A 17,632-nucleotide genomic window follows, 5' to 3' on the forward strand; every position below is an offset into this window, starting at 1 on the left:
CAGTCTTCACTAACAAAGGCAAAATGCGAGTCAAGATATATAATAATTTCTAATTAATGCTATTGACTTCAGGTGAGAAGAGTATCTACGACAAGCCGAGCGACCTGGACGCCTCCAGCTCCGGAGTCAAGCGGACGGAACCCCTCTCCCCAGACACATTTGAAGGTACAGAACTAAAATACTAGCCAAAAAAATATTTCGACCCTTCCCCACTGATGTCGATATCATATCGAACGCCAACCGCAGGCTTATCCCTATACCCCAGCGTTCGCTCAGCAATTCTTCACAAAATCATTAAACATGGCGTCTGAAACGATGACAATGACGCACTCCAGAGATTACGTCCCCCGGCCACTTGTCGACTCCGTTCCCTTTTCATTACAAGGGGGGTTATTCTGAACGCTTGCAAAGTACGGGCGAAGGGTCAGGCTATTAGTAAAACGCAAATCGAATCTTAAATACTTCATGGAAATAGTCACGTGACGATCTGTCATCCTACAAGGTACATTTACATACCTATACATACATTTATACACCCCTGATTCGCTTGCCGATTATAGTAGAGCTAATAAACTCTTATTGTTTGTTATTTTGAGGTCACGTTATAAGTTTTCCGTCAACAATTTGACTCAATAGAATCGTGCGAGCAAAGCAAATACCGGCTCAGTTAATTCATAAAAAACTACACAGTATTAATACTTATCTCACCGCCGTAAGGTGCATAATTGTGTACATATTTATGCCGTCGTCTGCGCTCATTTCGTTCGTTGAATAGGAGGGGAGTGATTTTGCTTATTTGCAAACAAGTGGGGAGAAAAGTCATCAGAAAAGTAAGCTTTAAATAAATACATAGGTACATAGGACAGCTACTTGTGTTCTAGATAGTGTCGTGTGCAATTTAGGCTTTTTGATTGAAAGCGGTATTTCGAAACTTTTCATCAACAACTTGATAGTCTTCTGAAAATAATAAAACAGTCGTATTAAATATTAGGTACAATCGCTATCTGATATATCTAAGTGGCAAAGGTGTACACAAATATCTGAACGAATCCTGTAACGTCTTGATTCACGGCATGAATGCTATAGCATTCGCGTAGTCTTTTGTTTCCTTTGGCCTATGACACATGACGTCACTTACCGTCCGCGAACGTGTTAGTGCATGTTCAGATTCAGATGTTTTAGACCACCTTGAACGCTACGATATATCTGATTGCGACTGTACTTAAAGCTGTTTAATAGGATGCCTAACGAATTTATCGTTCCATGGTTTCTCCCGCTTGTCGTAAACAGTAAAACTAGGGGGGTTTATTGTCTCGTCGTCTCTTAGTGCGAGTGTTAGCGGCGATGATGTTCCGTCCTAAAACATAACATTTATATTAATTACAATGTGCTAGTTCTCAGTCAAAATAGCAATTTTCGTGTTTTCAATACTTCAGCAGCTTTTCCCCGTTTAAATTGGTAATTTCAAAAAAAGATGTCCTAATTGACTTCAATAAATACAGGCTGATTTCTGGGTTGTGCTCCAGAACCACTTTATCTGGCTGTAAATGATCCACATTATCATAATAAGATAATTAGTTTAATTTTTCTCGTTTTTCAAGTAAAATTGACTATGACTTTTGACATACCAACTGTATGGAAAGCTACAAGACGTCACATTGAGTAAGGTGACCAAATTGTATGCAACAATGTTTATTTCTACCTGTCATCTCAAAAAGCATCATCATTATTGGTGATAAACGGGGGTGCCATCATCAAATATGATAAAACCCCTTTATTAAATAGATTTAAAAAAAAAAAATTGGTGATAAACAATAAATAACAACATCATCAGGCTCATCTTTGAATTCTGTATGATGTCTTGTTCAAAAAAACTAGGTTTCAGTTTACCTAGTTCTAAATCTCAACAACTAGAAAAATCATTGCTATAACTAGGACATGTTCAATGTTCACGCTTGATTTCAACTCATGAAATCAGACGGGCGTCCTAATAAAATATCACCAAAATCCTAACCATCTTTGTTTATATTTTTACTACACCCACGTTTCTATAAACAGTATAAATCGGGTCTTGTACCGTATAACATTCCACGCGGCCGAAAATGAATATTTCATTACCGATGCTTGTCCGGCCTACGGCGGTCCGCCTGCTATTTACCTACACTGTATGTAACGTCTGTGCTATATAAGCCGCTTGTCTGTTCACATAACGGTAATAACAGAGGGGCCACTTTCTAATATTTTGAATGGAAAATACAAGTAAATTAAATTTAGACGGTTAGTTACTGGACTGAATATACCGACCGATATTTCGATATTTTAGCCTATCTTGGAAGTTGTATATAAGTATACCACAGGCTACAGGTGTGATATATAGTGTGTGGTGGTGTATAAGTGTGGTAATCGTGATATTGTAAACGCATGACGAAGAACTTGTACATCAAACGATTATCAAATGAACTATCTGTAATTTCCGTTAGCTATGCTGTTCCTACGGACGGAGGTTTGATGGCGGTTTAGATTGTAAAGTGTGTTGTTTTGAATATAGGCGGCAAGCGGTGAGAGATATGTCTAAGTATACATATATATCGATAGGTATAAATTGATTGTTGTATTTCCAATTACATTTGTACTTGGCATTATTATTATGATTTTACTAAAGGGGCCCACTGACTATCAGTTCGCCGGACGATATCGGCCTGTCAGTTAGAACAAAAATTTGATAGTTCCTAACAACTGACAGGCCGATATCGTCTGGCGGACTGATAGTCTGTGGGCCCCTTAAAGTCCATTAATGATTTCGTCTGGAAATAAGCTTCAAAATTGTATTTACTGATATACTGATATTGAAACCAACCACTTTTCGTAGTCGGTTTGTTAAGAACCGAAAGCTACAACTACGGGTATTTTACAAACTGTCAATCTAGAATGGCACACAAATGCCTAGCCAAGCTATACATTAGCGTTTCTATGTTTTATGGAATTAAATGGCATGGAAATAGGTAGTTCTTGATTAGATGCATTGCAATCTATATTCATATCATAAACGTATAAAAAATAAAACTCGTTCACAGAGTCATCGAGCAATGGTCTCGTAACCATCCACAAGAAGCGGAAACTGAACACCTCCTTCGATTCTGACTCCACGTCACCAGATATACCTTCCACTCCTGAGAACACTACCAACCCGCCTGAACCCGAAACTCCTGAGAATGTCCGGTAAGCCTAATTATTATGGGCATGTGATCAACCACGAAAAACGCTAACTTAACACCTTTGAATTAGGTTACATGACGCCAGACCTGTCTTCCATTCTGCAGTAGGAGGCTCCAGTAGGATATTAAAGGATGTCCTCAGAAGATTGGTGAGAACGTCCGGTAAGTCTCAGACACGTGTAGTCTGTAACTTATGATCCACAAGAATCACAGGCTGAACGACTACTTCAAACACATGAAAACCGATGTACATTTTAGTCCTTAAAGCAATGGAAATGGTTCATGATACGCAACTTAACAGCCCACATCCTGCCGATAGGTACTGCTGTGAACGCTTGGTAAGTTTGTAACTGTAACCTAACACTCCAATAATCTGCGAAGTAAATAATTCACCTTAATGTCCTGGTGTTGTAAAATCGGTAGGTAGGATATTGTATTTTGTAGTAGTTATGAAATATGTATTATGTAAATTGTATTTTTAATGTCTCCCTAGTAGTTTTAAGAAAGGTCTATGGAATTTTTTGTGGGATAATATTAATATTAATAGTGCATAATTAAAACATATTTAGATACATTATAATTAACATAGCGAACTAAGCAACAACAGGCGGTCTTATCGCTAAAAAGCGATCTCTTACAGAGACAACCTTCAGGTAGTAGAATTTACCGTATGGAAGAAATAATGTGGGATTTACACTACCTTGAATTATAGTGGCTAAAATATAAACTTGTAACCTGGCGTAAATTCGGTACATGTCATATATATCTACGAGATAAGTTCGGAATTGTTGTGTCTTGTTTTCAATGTCTACAATGCATGAAATAGCATGTCAGGAACTAAATTTTTTAAAGTGTGACGTCCACCGGTGGAGGTAACCCATTACTCTATTCCAGACGGCTGTACAACCTCATCACGTCCCTTCAAATCCGGACCTCCATGCTTGTTGATTCCAGCATTCCCACCATCTACTACGGCGCGCGGACGCACAAGCAGCTCCAGCAGGTCGTCAAGGAGTTCAAGAGGACGTTCTACTGCGGGGAGGCGAAGATGACGATTCTGGCGAGTCGGGAGTACGCCTGTATAAGAGAGTTCGACAAGCAGCTGTGGAAGACGAAGAACGACATGTGCAGGGGATGTACTAAGGTAAGTCCATTCTATTAAACATAAGGAAGCAGCTCCAACAAATCGTGAAGGAGTTCAAGGGGACTTCTACTGCGGAGAAGTGAATATAGCACATAGCAAGAGTGACACCTAAATCTTGGAAAACTTTTCTACCAGTCGGTCTTAAGACTGGATTATAATATAATTTTATGGTTCATTTCGGTATAACATATCGCAACTCCGAAATATTTTTGCACGATGTTTCATTTGCCGAATTTTGATTTGACCGAACGCGTGTTTTTCACAAGCCGTTAAATTTTCCAAACTTTTGAAAAACGCATCCTGCAGAAGCCATTGGGTTACGTTAGGTTAGATTGGTGACAATGGTGACCCTTCTGAAAAAACAACAGTTTTTTTTAGAAAACACTCGATCGGTCAAATTAAAATTTCAGGGTTTTAATAATCGGATTTAAAGTTTTTAGAGATGAGATAGGTAACCGTTCATTTCGTTAGTTACATATATTCATTAACAATGGATGTTACATTATTGTTGGTTGATTAAACTTTAAATTAGATTAAGGTATATACCTGACCATTTTATAAAAATGTACTAAGTATAGTACCTAATAGTTTATATTCAGAGGGTGAATCCCTCTGAATAGATTTCTTCTCAACTGACTAACTATATTATTTTCAGACACACACCGCCCCACCAGACGCGCCAACACAAACAGCTACCAACTGCAAGCCCTTCGACAACCACAAAGCCCTCCACCACGGTTCTCTCCCAGCAGCCTTCGACCTTGAAGAGCTGGTCGCCATCGGGGAGTCTATGGTAGCCTGTCCTTACTACGCGGCCCGCAGTATGGCGGCCGCGGCGCAGATCGTCTTCTGCCCGTACAACTACCTCATAGAGCCCGGCATCAGGAGCAACGTGAGTACCCTCGACAACCACAAGGGCCCAACTCACTAATACGCTTTGACCTTGAAGAGCTGGTGGCCGTTGAGGAGTCTTTGGTAGCCTGTCTGTACTACGCGGCCCGTACAACTACCTCATAGAGCCCGGCATCAGGAGCAACGTGAGTACCCTCGACAACCACAAGGGCCTAACTCACTAATACGCTTTGACCTTGAAGCGCTGGTGGCCGTTGAGGAGTCTTTGGTAGCCTGTCTGTACTACGCGGCCCGTACAACTACCCGGCATTAGGAGCAACGTGAGTAATGGCAACAATTGTAATAGGTAGTAAACCAACCAATGATAATATTTTACTATTAGAACCCTTGACATGAGTCACTGCTAACTTAGTCTAGGGTAAAGCGATATAATAGGGAATATTACGCGAAACTCTGCGTAGGGGGCGCCAGGGCGCTACTACCACAATCTGAGGGTCTATCGTGAAACAAGAAAATTTCTTTATTTAACATCTCTGTCACTCTTGCATATTCGAGCGATAAAGAGGCAGATAGCGAATTTTCGGATTCGCGTTTCCTACCGGGAAAGCCTCTGTAAGCAAACCGCCTTGATGCATCAATGTCATATTTTATTATCTCTTGAAAACTTGTCAAAAACCTGTTAAAGGTATAAGTTACAGTATGTATAAGTTACTCTATGGTTTACTAAAAATGCTAGTCCTGCACTCTGGTGGCAGAACATTGCAGTAATATCCCCTATTAAACGAGTTTTGAAAACGGATTCAAATTGCCTTTGGACGATTTACGTGTGCAATTAAACTCGATGGGAATGGTCCGTTTCCATATATTTTCAGTTGCAAATACTGATCTTACATAACTTTTAATGATATACGAATTTATACATTTTGATAGTTAAATGTTATTGCAGATGCAAATAGATGTGCGCGACCAGATCATAATAATTGACGAGGCGCACAACATCGAGGACATCTGCCGCGACGCAGCCACACAAACAGTCACGAGGGACGACATACAAGTCGCGATCAAGGTACTAACTCTCCTAAAACGTTCTAAGCTGATCCTTTGTTTAACCTTTTGAATGCCAAGAACACCTAAAGTCGTCGTTACTAGTCGTGCCCACAGCTCCATGGACAACTATAGGTGTTATGGCGGACGCTGTCAAAGTAACATTCATACTTTCAAGTAAGGTTTACATTAGCTCGCCTGCGCCCGGGGCCTTGGCGTTTGAGTGACTTTTTTTTTCATACCTCGTCGGTGGCAAACAAGCATACGGCCCGCCTGATGGTAAGCAGTCACCGTAGCCTATAAGGTTAAATACTTAGATATAAACTACTACTCAAATGCAACAGAATCTTTACTCGAAATTTATGCTTCACATTTGGTTTGATGAAGTTTGATTTTCTACCTTGTTGCTATTGCTTTTCTATCTGATTGTTGATATTGTAAATCCTATTCCAAGCATCATACGATTACCCGACGTATTTTAAACTTTATTTCATTTGTGAAACTAACTAACTGGAGCAAGAGAAAACCTGCTGCAACGTATGTACATCCGATGCGGCAGCGTGGCTCAACTGTTTAAATGTTGTCTTCGGTTACCGCGATAGTTACTCATGAAATAAAACTATGAAATGAAACTACTAATCCGTTTTCATTGTTTAAATGTTGATAACCTTTTAGAATTATATTCTTTTGGACCCATTTTATTATTTCGCGATAAAACTGTAAAATAGTTGTATCTGCCTATTTTGTAAAACATGCCATATTACGATTAAATAAATTCATAATTTATTTATTGCATCCATGGTTTACATTTAGTGGTACATACATAGTGGGTTTCACATGGACCCTGATAGGGCACAGCAATAGTCTTAAATCTAAAGTATGCTAGGTATTAGTATTAATGTAATCATTATATAGACTAGGTCTTATGACAATGGTTAAGAGATTGTAACTTAAAATTATATTGCAACAAATTTATTAATGTCTTGGAGATATTATTAACAATTAAATTTAACATTGAAATGTGTGAAACTAAGAACATTATGTTTTGTCTTCCCGCAGGAACTGGCTCATGTAGCGGATTATCGGTACGCGAACCAGGACGTGTTAAGTTACATAGATATCTTACTAAAAACGTTGAAATTCTGGGACGATTGGTAAGTCTAAACGTTTTTCTATAGCGTTTATTCTCATTGCATCCTTGTACCTACTTCTGGGGACCGTAGGGTTCTTTTTCCGAAATTTTGTCTTCCAGTTCACATGCTTTTTGGCATGTCTTTTGCAGGGCGTATAAATGCAGGCTACATTTTTTGAAGTCCGCCTTCTGCCGTGATCGGGCGAAAGCAAAACCACACATCAGATTTTTTTTCTACTCGTCGACTTTAATGCTTGAATTAAGACGTCGTATACCAAACTGATATCGTATACTTTTCACTATGGGCTGTTGGCTTAACTATAATGACATTAATGATTTCTTACGAAACGCTTTAGTCAACTGTAATGAATTCGACCAATCACGTATCGCCACGGTCAAGAGGAAAAGACATCAACGCGCTACTATTTAATGAACAAGCAGTGCGTTGATGTCTTTTGTACTATCTTATTATCTAGTGAGATGGTTACCTAATTTTGTTTACTTAAAAAGGTTTTGTAGTAGAAAGTATTATTTTAGTTGACTCGTAGAAAAAGTATTGTATATAATAGTGATATAATCAAGCTTTTCAATCTCGTACCTACTTAGGCCACTCAGCGAGCTACGTGACCTAAACACGGTAGGTACTCGACTAAAAAGCTCTCTATTACCTCTATCACGATTGTATTAAACCTTATATAACTCCGAAACTATGTTTACAGGTTCGCCAACCAGCTTCCTCTGTTAACGAACAAACCCATAAACAACAACGAGGCAGTTCATACTTGGCAGGTCCAGCACTTTGTGCAAACTCTCAACAACCATAACATCGGCATGGAGCATTTCAGCGGTAAATACTGTCCGCGCGCCAATTCCGTGCATTCGGAGGTCGAGGAAGTGGGAGGGTGTGCGCCGCGCCCTTACTACGTACAAAATGACACCACTCTGTCATGACGCCCAACCTTCCTAACATTCCTCAGCCGTGCACGGAATTCGCGTACGGACAGTTCACACTTGTTATACCGGGTGTTTCCTGTAACAGGTGCAATAAATTAAACTGGAGGCTGTACGCCTCAAACTGACCAACATTTGTTTAGCAACTTTTTAAAATTATGAAATTTTTAGATTATACCTTTTTCATACTAATTAAATATTATTTTCAATGTATGCTGCCATCTGTGTGTTTGACGTTGCTTGTCACCCTTTAAACATAACAAATTTTGCAATACATTGCATCTTAGAATAAACTTTAAATAATGAAAATCAAAACACAAGTTATTTTTAAAAATTGCTGAACAAATGTTGGTCAGTTTAAGGAGTACAGCCTCCAGTTTAATTTAATGCTCCTGTTACAGGAAACACCCGGTATACTACCGCGATACTTTCTTTAACGTTTTTAGGAGCTTCTATAGTACATCACACTATCTGTAGCCGCCGTGCAGGTCAGGATCACGACGACTCAAATAAAAACCTTCGATTTGAAGTAAACTGATATAATTCTTCCAATAAGTACTGGTTTACAAGGGTTCTTACCAAAACGGTTAAGTGTAGAAGTGGTGTGTTGATAGTATCAAAGAGGATATAATTAGATAGAGCGGTACTGTCATAGTAAATTTTGTAACCACAGTAAATTCACTGCCATCTATCGACATACTTTAAAACTAAAAATGAAGATTTATAAAAATACGTTAAAATGTATTTAAATATGGATAAATGTTTTTTTATTTGCATTAATTATTTTTATTTGATTTTGACCCATGTTCTTTATCGGATATGCGTTAAAATTATAAATAACAAACGAAACCGTCAACGCCCTCTATACGAGAGTAGGCCAAAGCTAGTGGCGCCATCTGATCGAGAATCATATTTTCGTGATTTTCGAGGCACGTTTTATCCTTAGACTGTATCCACCTATTACGGAGTTATATCTATCTTTGATAGTATGCAGGCTTATGAAAGAGTGAATCTGCATAATTTGAACCAGTATAAAACGGTCTTAAATATAGGTGCCTCTGATTGGCCGCGATACATTATATATGTGGAGCGCTGCTATTGGAGCTTTAGAAAAAGCCTCCGAATACTAGCCGAGCCCGACGGCTGCGTTTAGCTACTGCATTGGGAATATTTTTAATACAATAATAAGTTGCATTCGCAACACTATCAAAGAACCTCGTCAATATAATTACAGTAAATTCGAAACGGTAGTTGTCAAAGAATATCACAACTCTTATGCAGTACGATATCTGCATTTCTATACCGGAACCATCAAACTCTATATTTTTTTTTCTAATTTAGATCAATCTTATCATTCTTTAGCATTTCAACTCTAACCGTCGCCGTAACCCATACGCTATTTCATACAAAACTTATTAATAAATCCTAGTTTCAATACTTTTTTTTACAGAATTTAGCGAAAGCGCTGAGATATTTTGCCGGCGGCTACGCGAGGACCCGAGGACGTTATACGGAGTCTCGCAAGTGACGGGCAGCCTTATTGAAACCTTACAAATGGTGTTAGGTGAGCTAGCTTAATATTCAGAAAGCTTTTTTGAACAGCGATATAGTCTGCATCTTCTCAAATTATTTTTTTCGCCAAAGATCCTAATCTGTTAAACAAAAGCCGTTGTTCCTTTTGTGTGTGCGCGTGCCCTTTGTTGGTGAGCGCATGCCACTCGCTCATACACAATGGTCACGCGCTCACTAACAATGGGCACGCGCACGCAGAAAAGGAACAATGGCTTTTTTTAACAGATTAGGGTCTTTGGCGAAAAAATCATTTGAGAAGAAGCAGACTATACTTTGGATTTCTTGGAATTCCTAAGGAGGCGAAATTTCCTGTTAACAAAATGGAAACTTCGTTCATTTATTGAATCATTTCGCAGTACAAATCAGTAGTCTCACAAGCCACCAGCACACTGCCTGCAAATTAAGTTAAAAATAAATAAAACCTGTTTATATTTATAGGCACTGTGGTAACTTCGTAACTTGCAGGGTTCCTGTTTCGCCACGACGCCAAGTATTTGGACGACTTCGTGCCAGCGCTGGTTAAGACCGGGGGCGGAGATGAACCGCGGTACTCGCAGTTCTCCCAACACACTCAAGTAATTTTTACTTATTCCAAAAAATAAAACTCTTAGCGCCACTTGCACAATCCCACTAACCCGGGGTTAACCGGTTTAACCGGTTAACCCAGTGTCAAATTGTACTGGTAACCCATTTCAACTTCAGGTTTAACCGGTTAACCCTGGGTTAGTGAATGGTGCAAGTGGCCCTTACTGTTTAACAAAACCTATGTTTGACAGCTAAAGGTCACAAATCACATTGCCCCTCCCTAAAGCATGAGACGTTCTATTTTTATTTTTTTGTACTGTCCCTTAAAACAGCTGCATGTTATTAAACATCATTCTAGTAACGAACTGTCTGTATAGTGCGACATGAAATAGTAGAAATTAAATGAAATGCAACAAAAAAAATTCCATACTAAATTGTTGCCATAAGCATTTTACGTCAAAAATGTGACAGTTACGTAGGAAGTGGCGCCCTCAATTATTTCTACAATTTTCTTGTCGGACAGCGTGCCTAGAATTCTAAATAAATTAAACAAAAACATACAATATCAACATGATTTAGAATTTTAATAACAAAACTTCCGTGAGACACAGACATATTAAATATATTAAAAACGATTCACTCACGTATTTTAAGTCGTTGATTCCAACTCGACCCGTTTTTAATATATTTAATATGATTTAGAATCACAAATTTCATATGACTCTACGTCTAAAATTTCTTATTTTTTATCCCTGAGCCTAATGAGGGTTACCGTTTTTGTGCTCACCAGTTAGCGCCACTGTAGATGTAGGTAAAATAGATTTCAAAACTCTTCTATGCTTATTTTTATAAAATCAATACGTTCTCATGTACACAAAGGTATTTTAACGTCTAAATGCGCCATTTTTTCAACTTGTTTAATTTTGCATATATTTTAGTTGGCACTTTTTTTAAACCACTATCATTTATTGAGCTGTATCTATTGTTTACCATGATTAATCAAAGATGGACAAAGATTTACCACAACTATGAATAAGGAGTGAAAATTCCCCATAAAAAAGCTTAAAACCCCCAAAACTTCTATGCATTTGACGTTTTGAAAGACCTAGCGCCCCTAGCGGCGAAATTAAACGCGGTAGTCCTCATTCAATTTATTTATTCTTACAGGACAAGGAAACACTGTCACTCCGTCTCCTGTGCATGAATCCAGCTGTGGTTTTCGAAGGTCTAAAAGAGGCAAAATGCATCATACTAGCTTCGGGCACCCTAACCCCTCTCATAAGTCTACACTCCGAACTGGCTACAGAGTTCCCTCTGCAAGTCAGTCCCAATCACGTCATACCGCCCGACAGAGTGAGTTCAATATATTGTAAGGCCTTAAAACTATGCTGGACACTACGCCGGACATAACAGAAAGAACAATGGGGTTGGCAACTGTCAACGGTTTGCAGAGATGGCGCCATCATAGCTTGCCCCTTTTTCTATGAGATTTGGCATAAAGGGCTGGCATCCAGGGCATTAAAAAAACAAAACTGACACAATTCTAGGGATTGACAGGGCAAGCTATGCTGGCGCCATCTGCTAAACACTTCGACCGGCCAACTCAATTGAATTACGCCTATACGCGTCTTGTGTCCACCAAGGTGTTAAATATAAGTCGCTTAACTTCAAACTCGGATAAATCCATCTGTCAGAATTATGCTATTTTGGTATTAAGAACAGGTAATAGGGTAGATCCAGCTTTATCATTCGAACAGCTAAGGAGTGGAATTCACTTCCTGCAAATCTATTTCCAGTCCACTATAACTTGGATCATTTTAAATCGAGAGTAAATACACATGTTTTAAGTAAGCATGATCCATCCTAGAATGCATCGTCACTTACCATCAGGTGAGATTGCGGTCAAATGCTTGCCTTGTCGTAATAAAAAAAAAAGATACCACGTAGAGACCGAGTCTTTGCTAAATTTGCACGCCAGCTGCTACGTAAAGTACGGCGCGCTCATACGTTAATATCGCTTTCAAGTTCTTTCTTTCTTTTTCTTGATGGACTTGAGGGCGGTGTTGCCCGTAGCCAATGTCACGTAAAAGGGTAGGAACAAAATAAATGCTCTTAGAGCACGACGCTGTTCGGTGGTTGTTGTAGTTGTCTCGTAAAACCGATAGCTGGATTTTACGAGAAGCACGTGGACTACCGGCCGCACGGTGGGCTGGATGGCTCGAAAAGAGGACATTCGCACTTTTTTCAGAAAATCATTTTTTGAAAAATGCTATCCAATAGAGAATTATATGAGGAACAATAAATGTGGTATACATTTTTGCGAAATAAGGCATATTGACAGCAGAAAAAAATAAAGTCTGTTTTTTTGTATGGGACCCAAAAATAGGTATCTTGTTTCTCAGAAACTATTAGAGGTCCCGTCTTCTACCTTTCAAGACTTTGTTTTTCTACTTTTATAGAGTAAGAAACGATAAGCAGATTTTCTATTCAGGTGCTGTTTTTTTTTTTTAGTCCAGTAAAAGTTAACACATTTTCGATTTTTTCGTTTATGTCTTTTTTGGGATGCCACAATATTTTTTGATAGTTTAATTCTATAATATTAATAACAAGTTACAGATGCGACGATTTTTACTTTTTTTTTTGGGAAACAGTTGATTTTGGTTCAAATTTGTTGTTAGTTATTTACAACTCAATCATTTTATGGAAGACGAAATAGTGAGTATTCTTTTATCTTGAAACAATTATTATTCGCAAAAACAAAATGAATCATAAAATGTTAATTATATTTTACAATATGGTCAAATAAGACTCATTTAAAATAACGATTTAACTAATAGGCCACCACTTAATTATTGCATAAACGTATATCTTATAATGTCTTTAGTTAAAGATTATTGTATTGTAAATGCGTGTTAATTTACTACAATTGTTTAACTGATAAACAATATGCATAATACTTAATTTAGAAGAGTTCAGTTAACTAATGATGTCATTGCTAATGTCCCTCGATGCTCATCGCTAATTGATGAGATTATCACCATGTAGCGATGCTCTTATTAATTAGTGATTTACACTATTAGGTAGTAGTTTCTTACCTAAATAAAATACCAATGAATAACTTTTTCACTAAGTGTAGTAATTTTTGTATTTAGGTACATGTATTTTTTTAAGAAATGTTATTTATGTATCGTAATTATTATACCATAACCATATTACTTTTTGTTGTTTATTGTTTATTTTAAATGACATGTGTCTATTGTAAAACATTAGATTATTTCTTTTTAGTTGTATGAAAAATGTAAAAAATGTACTTAGGATTTTTTTATAACTTAATAAACGTTACATATACTATGTGTTATTATCATTTTTACTTTTAACTATCGAAATATAATGTAAAAACCCAAAAAAGACATAAACGAAAAAATCGAAAATGTGTTAACTTTTACTGGACTAAAAAAAAAACAGCACCTGAATAGAAAATCTGCTTATCGTTTCTTACTCTATAAAAGTAGAAAAACAAAGTCTTGAAAGGTAGAAGACGGGACCTCTAATAGTTTCTGAGAAACAAGATACCTATTTTTGGGTCCCATACAAAAAAACAGACTTTATTTTTTTCTGCTGCCAATATGCCTTATTTCGCAAAAATGTATACCACATTTATTGTTCCTCATATAATTCTCTATTGGATAGCATTTTTCAAAAAATGATTTTCTGAAAAAAGTGCGAATGTCCTCTTTTCGAGCCATCCAGCCCACCGTGGGCCGTTGACTCCAAAATGGTGGTTAAACACGCTTTGAGATTAATTCTCCATTCACTGCACACTACCACATTAGATTATTGTATAATAAAGCTATCGATATTACACTTTAAACAATATTAATGAGCAAAAAACAAAGGAATTAATCACGAGGCTACTATCAAGATGGCGTTCGAACCGGAAGTCCGCTTTCAAGTTGATGCGAACTTAGCAAAGACAGTCTCAAACAGAACTTGGACGCACATGTTCACTAATAATATTTGAATTACTTTCAGGTGTGGATAGGCTCACTATCAACCTGCCCTAATGGCCGCCGCCTAGAGTGTAACAGTCGCGGCACGGACCAACCAGATATACAAGACGGCCTCGGTGAGGCCATCCATTGGGTAACACAGGTCACACCTAGCGGCGTACTATGTTTCCTTCCGTCCTACGCACTTATAAACAAGCTGGTAAAACGGTGAGTCTTGAAAATAAAAAATATTTATTGGTTCTTTACAATTTGTTTGCAGCATGGGATGGGATCTTCTTTTAAGCATTAGATAAGCTTGTGACAGAAAACCCCGCTCTTCCAAAAACGCAAGGGTATATAATAAACCAATATGTTGGTGTTTTTAAATCTATAAATACTTCTTTTATACTAAAAAGTAGTACTAGCAATACTAGTAGTAAAGATTATAATCAACCAAGATGGACTAGGCTAGAAAAAGCTATACTATGGATTATGGGTGTCACAAAGTAACTCCTAGCGGATTGCTGTGTTTTTTACCCTCGTACGCGCTTATCAATAAACTTGGCATAGGCCTTGCGACAGTTTAAATTCTAAAAGCGAACTTGTAATCGCTAGTACAGCCATATAAGGCTGCGCATGCAGTAAAGGGTTAAGTAGGTAAGTTTAGGTTTAAGATCAAGTTAAGTTACATATCAACCGCTAACACAAACACAAAGGAGCCTCGTCTGCCAACAAACCACTGTGTGGTTTGGCAGAAGAAAATGTAATGTATTTAGTTGTAAGTAAGATTTTTGAATAAACGTTTTATTTTTTTAGTCTATGAGGCGTTATTTGTTGATGCGCTATGGGTTTGAATACATTTAAACACCACCTTTATCGATCCAAATAAAAACTCCCTTTAGTCTTATGCATCAAACAGGGTTGACACTTGAAACTTATTTGCAGATGGCGAGAAACAGGGCTGTGGACGCAGCTAAGCCGCACAAAACAGGTCTTTGTGGAGTCCAGGAACGTTAGAGATCACAATGATATCATGGAGGTGTGTTAAAAGTTTCTTATGCTTAATAATATATGGGTCAAAATTGCTGTAATAATAGATGTAGACTGGCAACATTTGTGATTAATACGCACTGACCTATTACGGGAGGCTTTTTAATCAGTCTTGTCAGTGTTGACCTATTTTTTTTAGAATGTCCCTTTAAAAACTCCCTTTGACCTTTTTGTTTTATTATTCATACTAGCGACCCGCCCCGGCTTCGCACGGGTGCAATCCTGATGTATTATAGCTACCTCTATACCTTCCTCTTGAATCACTCTATCTATTAAAAAAAACCACATCAAAATCCGTTGCGTAGTTTTTAAGATCTAAGCATACATAGGGACAGACATCCGTCCAGACAGCAAGAAGCGACTTCGTTTTATACTAAGTATTTAGTAATATTTTTATGAAATCGCGTGACCTGTTGAGAGGTGAATAACTGGAGTCCCTAATCCTCCAATTCAGAAGGAAAACTAGACATTCGAATTAGGATTTTCATAGACAGTTTATTCAAATCCAATCAAACATCATTTATTTTCAGGCAACTAAGGCTTACAGATTTATACCTTACAAACTAACATATGTACAGTCGCCATCAGATATATCGGAGCGACCGAGGCGCTCACAAATATCTGAACACGCCTCTTTTGTCAAAGCGTTAGTGCGTGTTCAGATATTGTGAACACCTTGGCCGCTCCGATATATCTGATGGCGACTGTACATATAATTAAAAATATTAAAATCTAAAAATCATTATTGTTTATTGTTTTTTTTTTCTAATTTCTTGTGTAGTTCGCTGTCGTTTTTAGTACTTGTACTGTTATGCTGTTAACTAATTTGAATTAATAAAATAAAATAAAACATTTCGGCGACGCAGTTTTCCGGCGTCATCTGTTCTGGTGATTCGGCAGATTTCCACGAAACCGCTGAAATATCATGCCATTCGGCCAGAGGGCCTACCACGAACACCGGAGTTCGGAAATTGCGGGTATCTTTCTCTTTTAGGTACTCCAATTAAGGCATAATTAGAGTGACAGAGAATTTGCGATCTTCGGTGTTCGCGTCCCGCTAGGCCCTCAGGGTGCGTAGCCAACATGCCTATCTTTTACGCTTCGTAGCTACCGAAAATGAACTGTCACTGTCGTCCTAATATGGGAGGGTGATAGAAAGACACAATGCGTTTCGTTGTCGTAGCGCAAGCGATTGTCACCTTGGCTAGGCACCTGAAGTCGTGCTCGCGATGGTTTCCAACTCCTTCGCTAACGGTTGGTCAATTATTCGCTGTTGTTGCAGGACTACTACCAGTACTCGGCGAGTGCCAAGGGGGCGTTACTGTTTGCCGTGTACCGCGGCAAGGTGTCCGAGGGCATGGACTTCAAGGACCACCAGGCTCGAGCCGTCATCACGGTCAGTATCCCGGTGCTGCAGGGCCACTACAAGTACCCGGCGAGTGCCGAGATAATAAGAATAAGGAATATTTATAAGCACAAAAATAACATAAAACATTGATTCATTTAGACGAACAGAATTGTGCTAAAATGTCTTCACGCAGCTTGATGTCTCGAAGTGAATCCTAGGACACACTACGTGACGCTGATACACTAAAACTAGAACTAAAACTAACCAGGTAGCAGAAATAAGTTCAAAATTAAGTCAGTAATAAAAACATAAGGATCAATCCATATCCATACTATAAATGCGAAAGTGTATCTGTCTGTCTGATACCTCTTCACGCTTAAACCGCTGAACGGATTTAGTTTAAATTTGGCATAGAGATTAAGTAGAGTTTAAGTCCCGGGGAAGGACATAGGATAGTTTTTATGTCGGAAGTCATCCCTAAAGAGGGTGAAAAGAGGAATGTAAATGAGAAAATTAATGCCTGTTAATTGGTGTTAGCAATTAAACATATTTTCAAAATTATTGCCATTACATTTTATCCAGCCGCTATACTGACTCTAACTGCTGGAACTTATTTCACGCAGATGGCAAAATCGGCAATGTCTCAGCTGCAAAGGATATGGAAACAGGAATATTCTCAACAAAACCAAAATCAGAATAGTTAGGACCCTGGTCTTTCCCATATTCCTCTACGGAGCGGAAACCTGGACACTGAAAGCGGATCATCGGAAAAAAAGTCGATGCCTTTGAGATGTGGGTGTGGCGGCGCGC

General features: G+C 38.3%; 1 protein-coding gene across 3 annotated transcripts in view; it reads left to right on the forward strand.

The window, feature by feature from the left end:
- Positions 1-17,632, forward strand: part of LOC134750115 (Fanconi anemia group J protein homolog) — an 88,453-nt gene that overhangs the window by 68,262 nt on the left and 2,559 nt on the right. For 2 of the 3 annotated variants that reach the window (XM_063685213.1, XM_063685215.1), the window contains 13 exons: positions 73-165; positions 3,075-3,219; positions 4,110-4,359; positions 5,015-5,251; positions 6,158-6,277; positions 7,315-7,409; positions 8,107-8,234; positions 9,789-9,902; positions 10,376-10,485; positions 11,603-11,788; positions 14,468-14,652; positions 15,370-15,463; positions 16,757-16,870. In XM_063685213.1, the coding sequence (XP_063541283.1) occupies positions 73-165; positions 3,075-3,219; positions 4,110-4,359; positions 5,015-5,251; positions 6,158-6,277; positions 7,315-7,409; positions 8,107-8,234; positions 9,789-9,902; positions 10,376-10,485; positions 11,603-11,788; positions 14,468-14,652; positions 15,370-15,463; positions 16,757-16,870 (1,871 nt within the window). The remainder of the gene's footprint in view (positions 1-72; positions 166-3,074; positions 3,220-4,109; positions 4,360-5,014; positions 5,252-6,157; positions 6,278-7,314; positions 7,410-8,106; positions 8,235-9,788; positions 9,903-10,375; positions 10,486-11,602; positions 11,789-14,467; positions 14,653-15,369; positions 15,464-16,756; positions 16,871-17,632) is intronic. The other variant, XM_063685214.1, reaches the window with a different exon arrangement.

The sequence above is a fragment of the Cydia strobilella genome, chromosome 19 (assembly GCF_947568885.1).
Source record: "Cydia strobilella chromosome 19, ilCydStro3.1, whole genome shotgun sequence".
In the NCBI taxonomy this organism is placed as follows: Eukaryota; Metazoa; Arthropoda; class Insecta; order Lepidoptera; family Tortricidae; genus Cydia; species Cydia strobilella.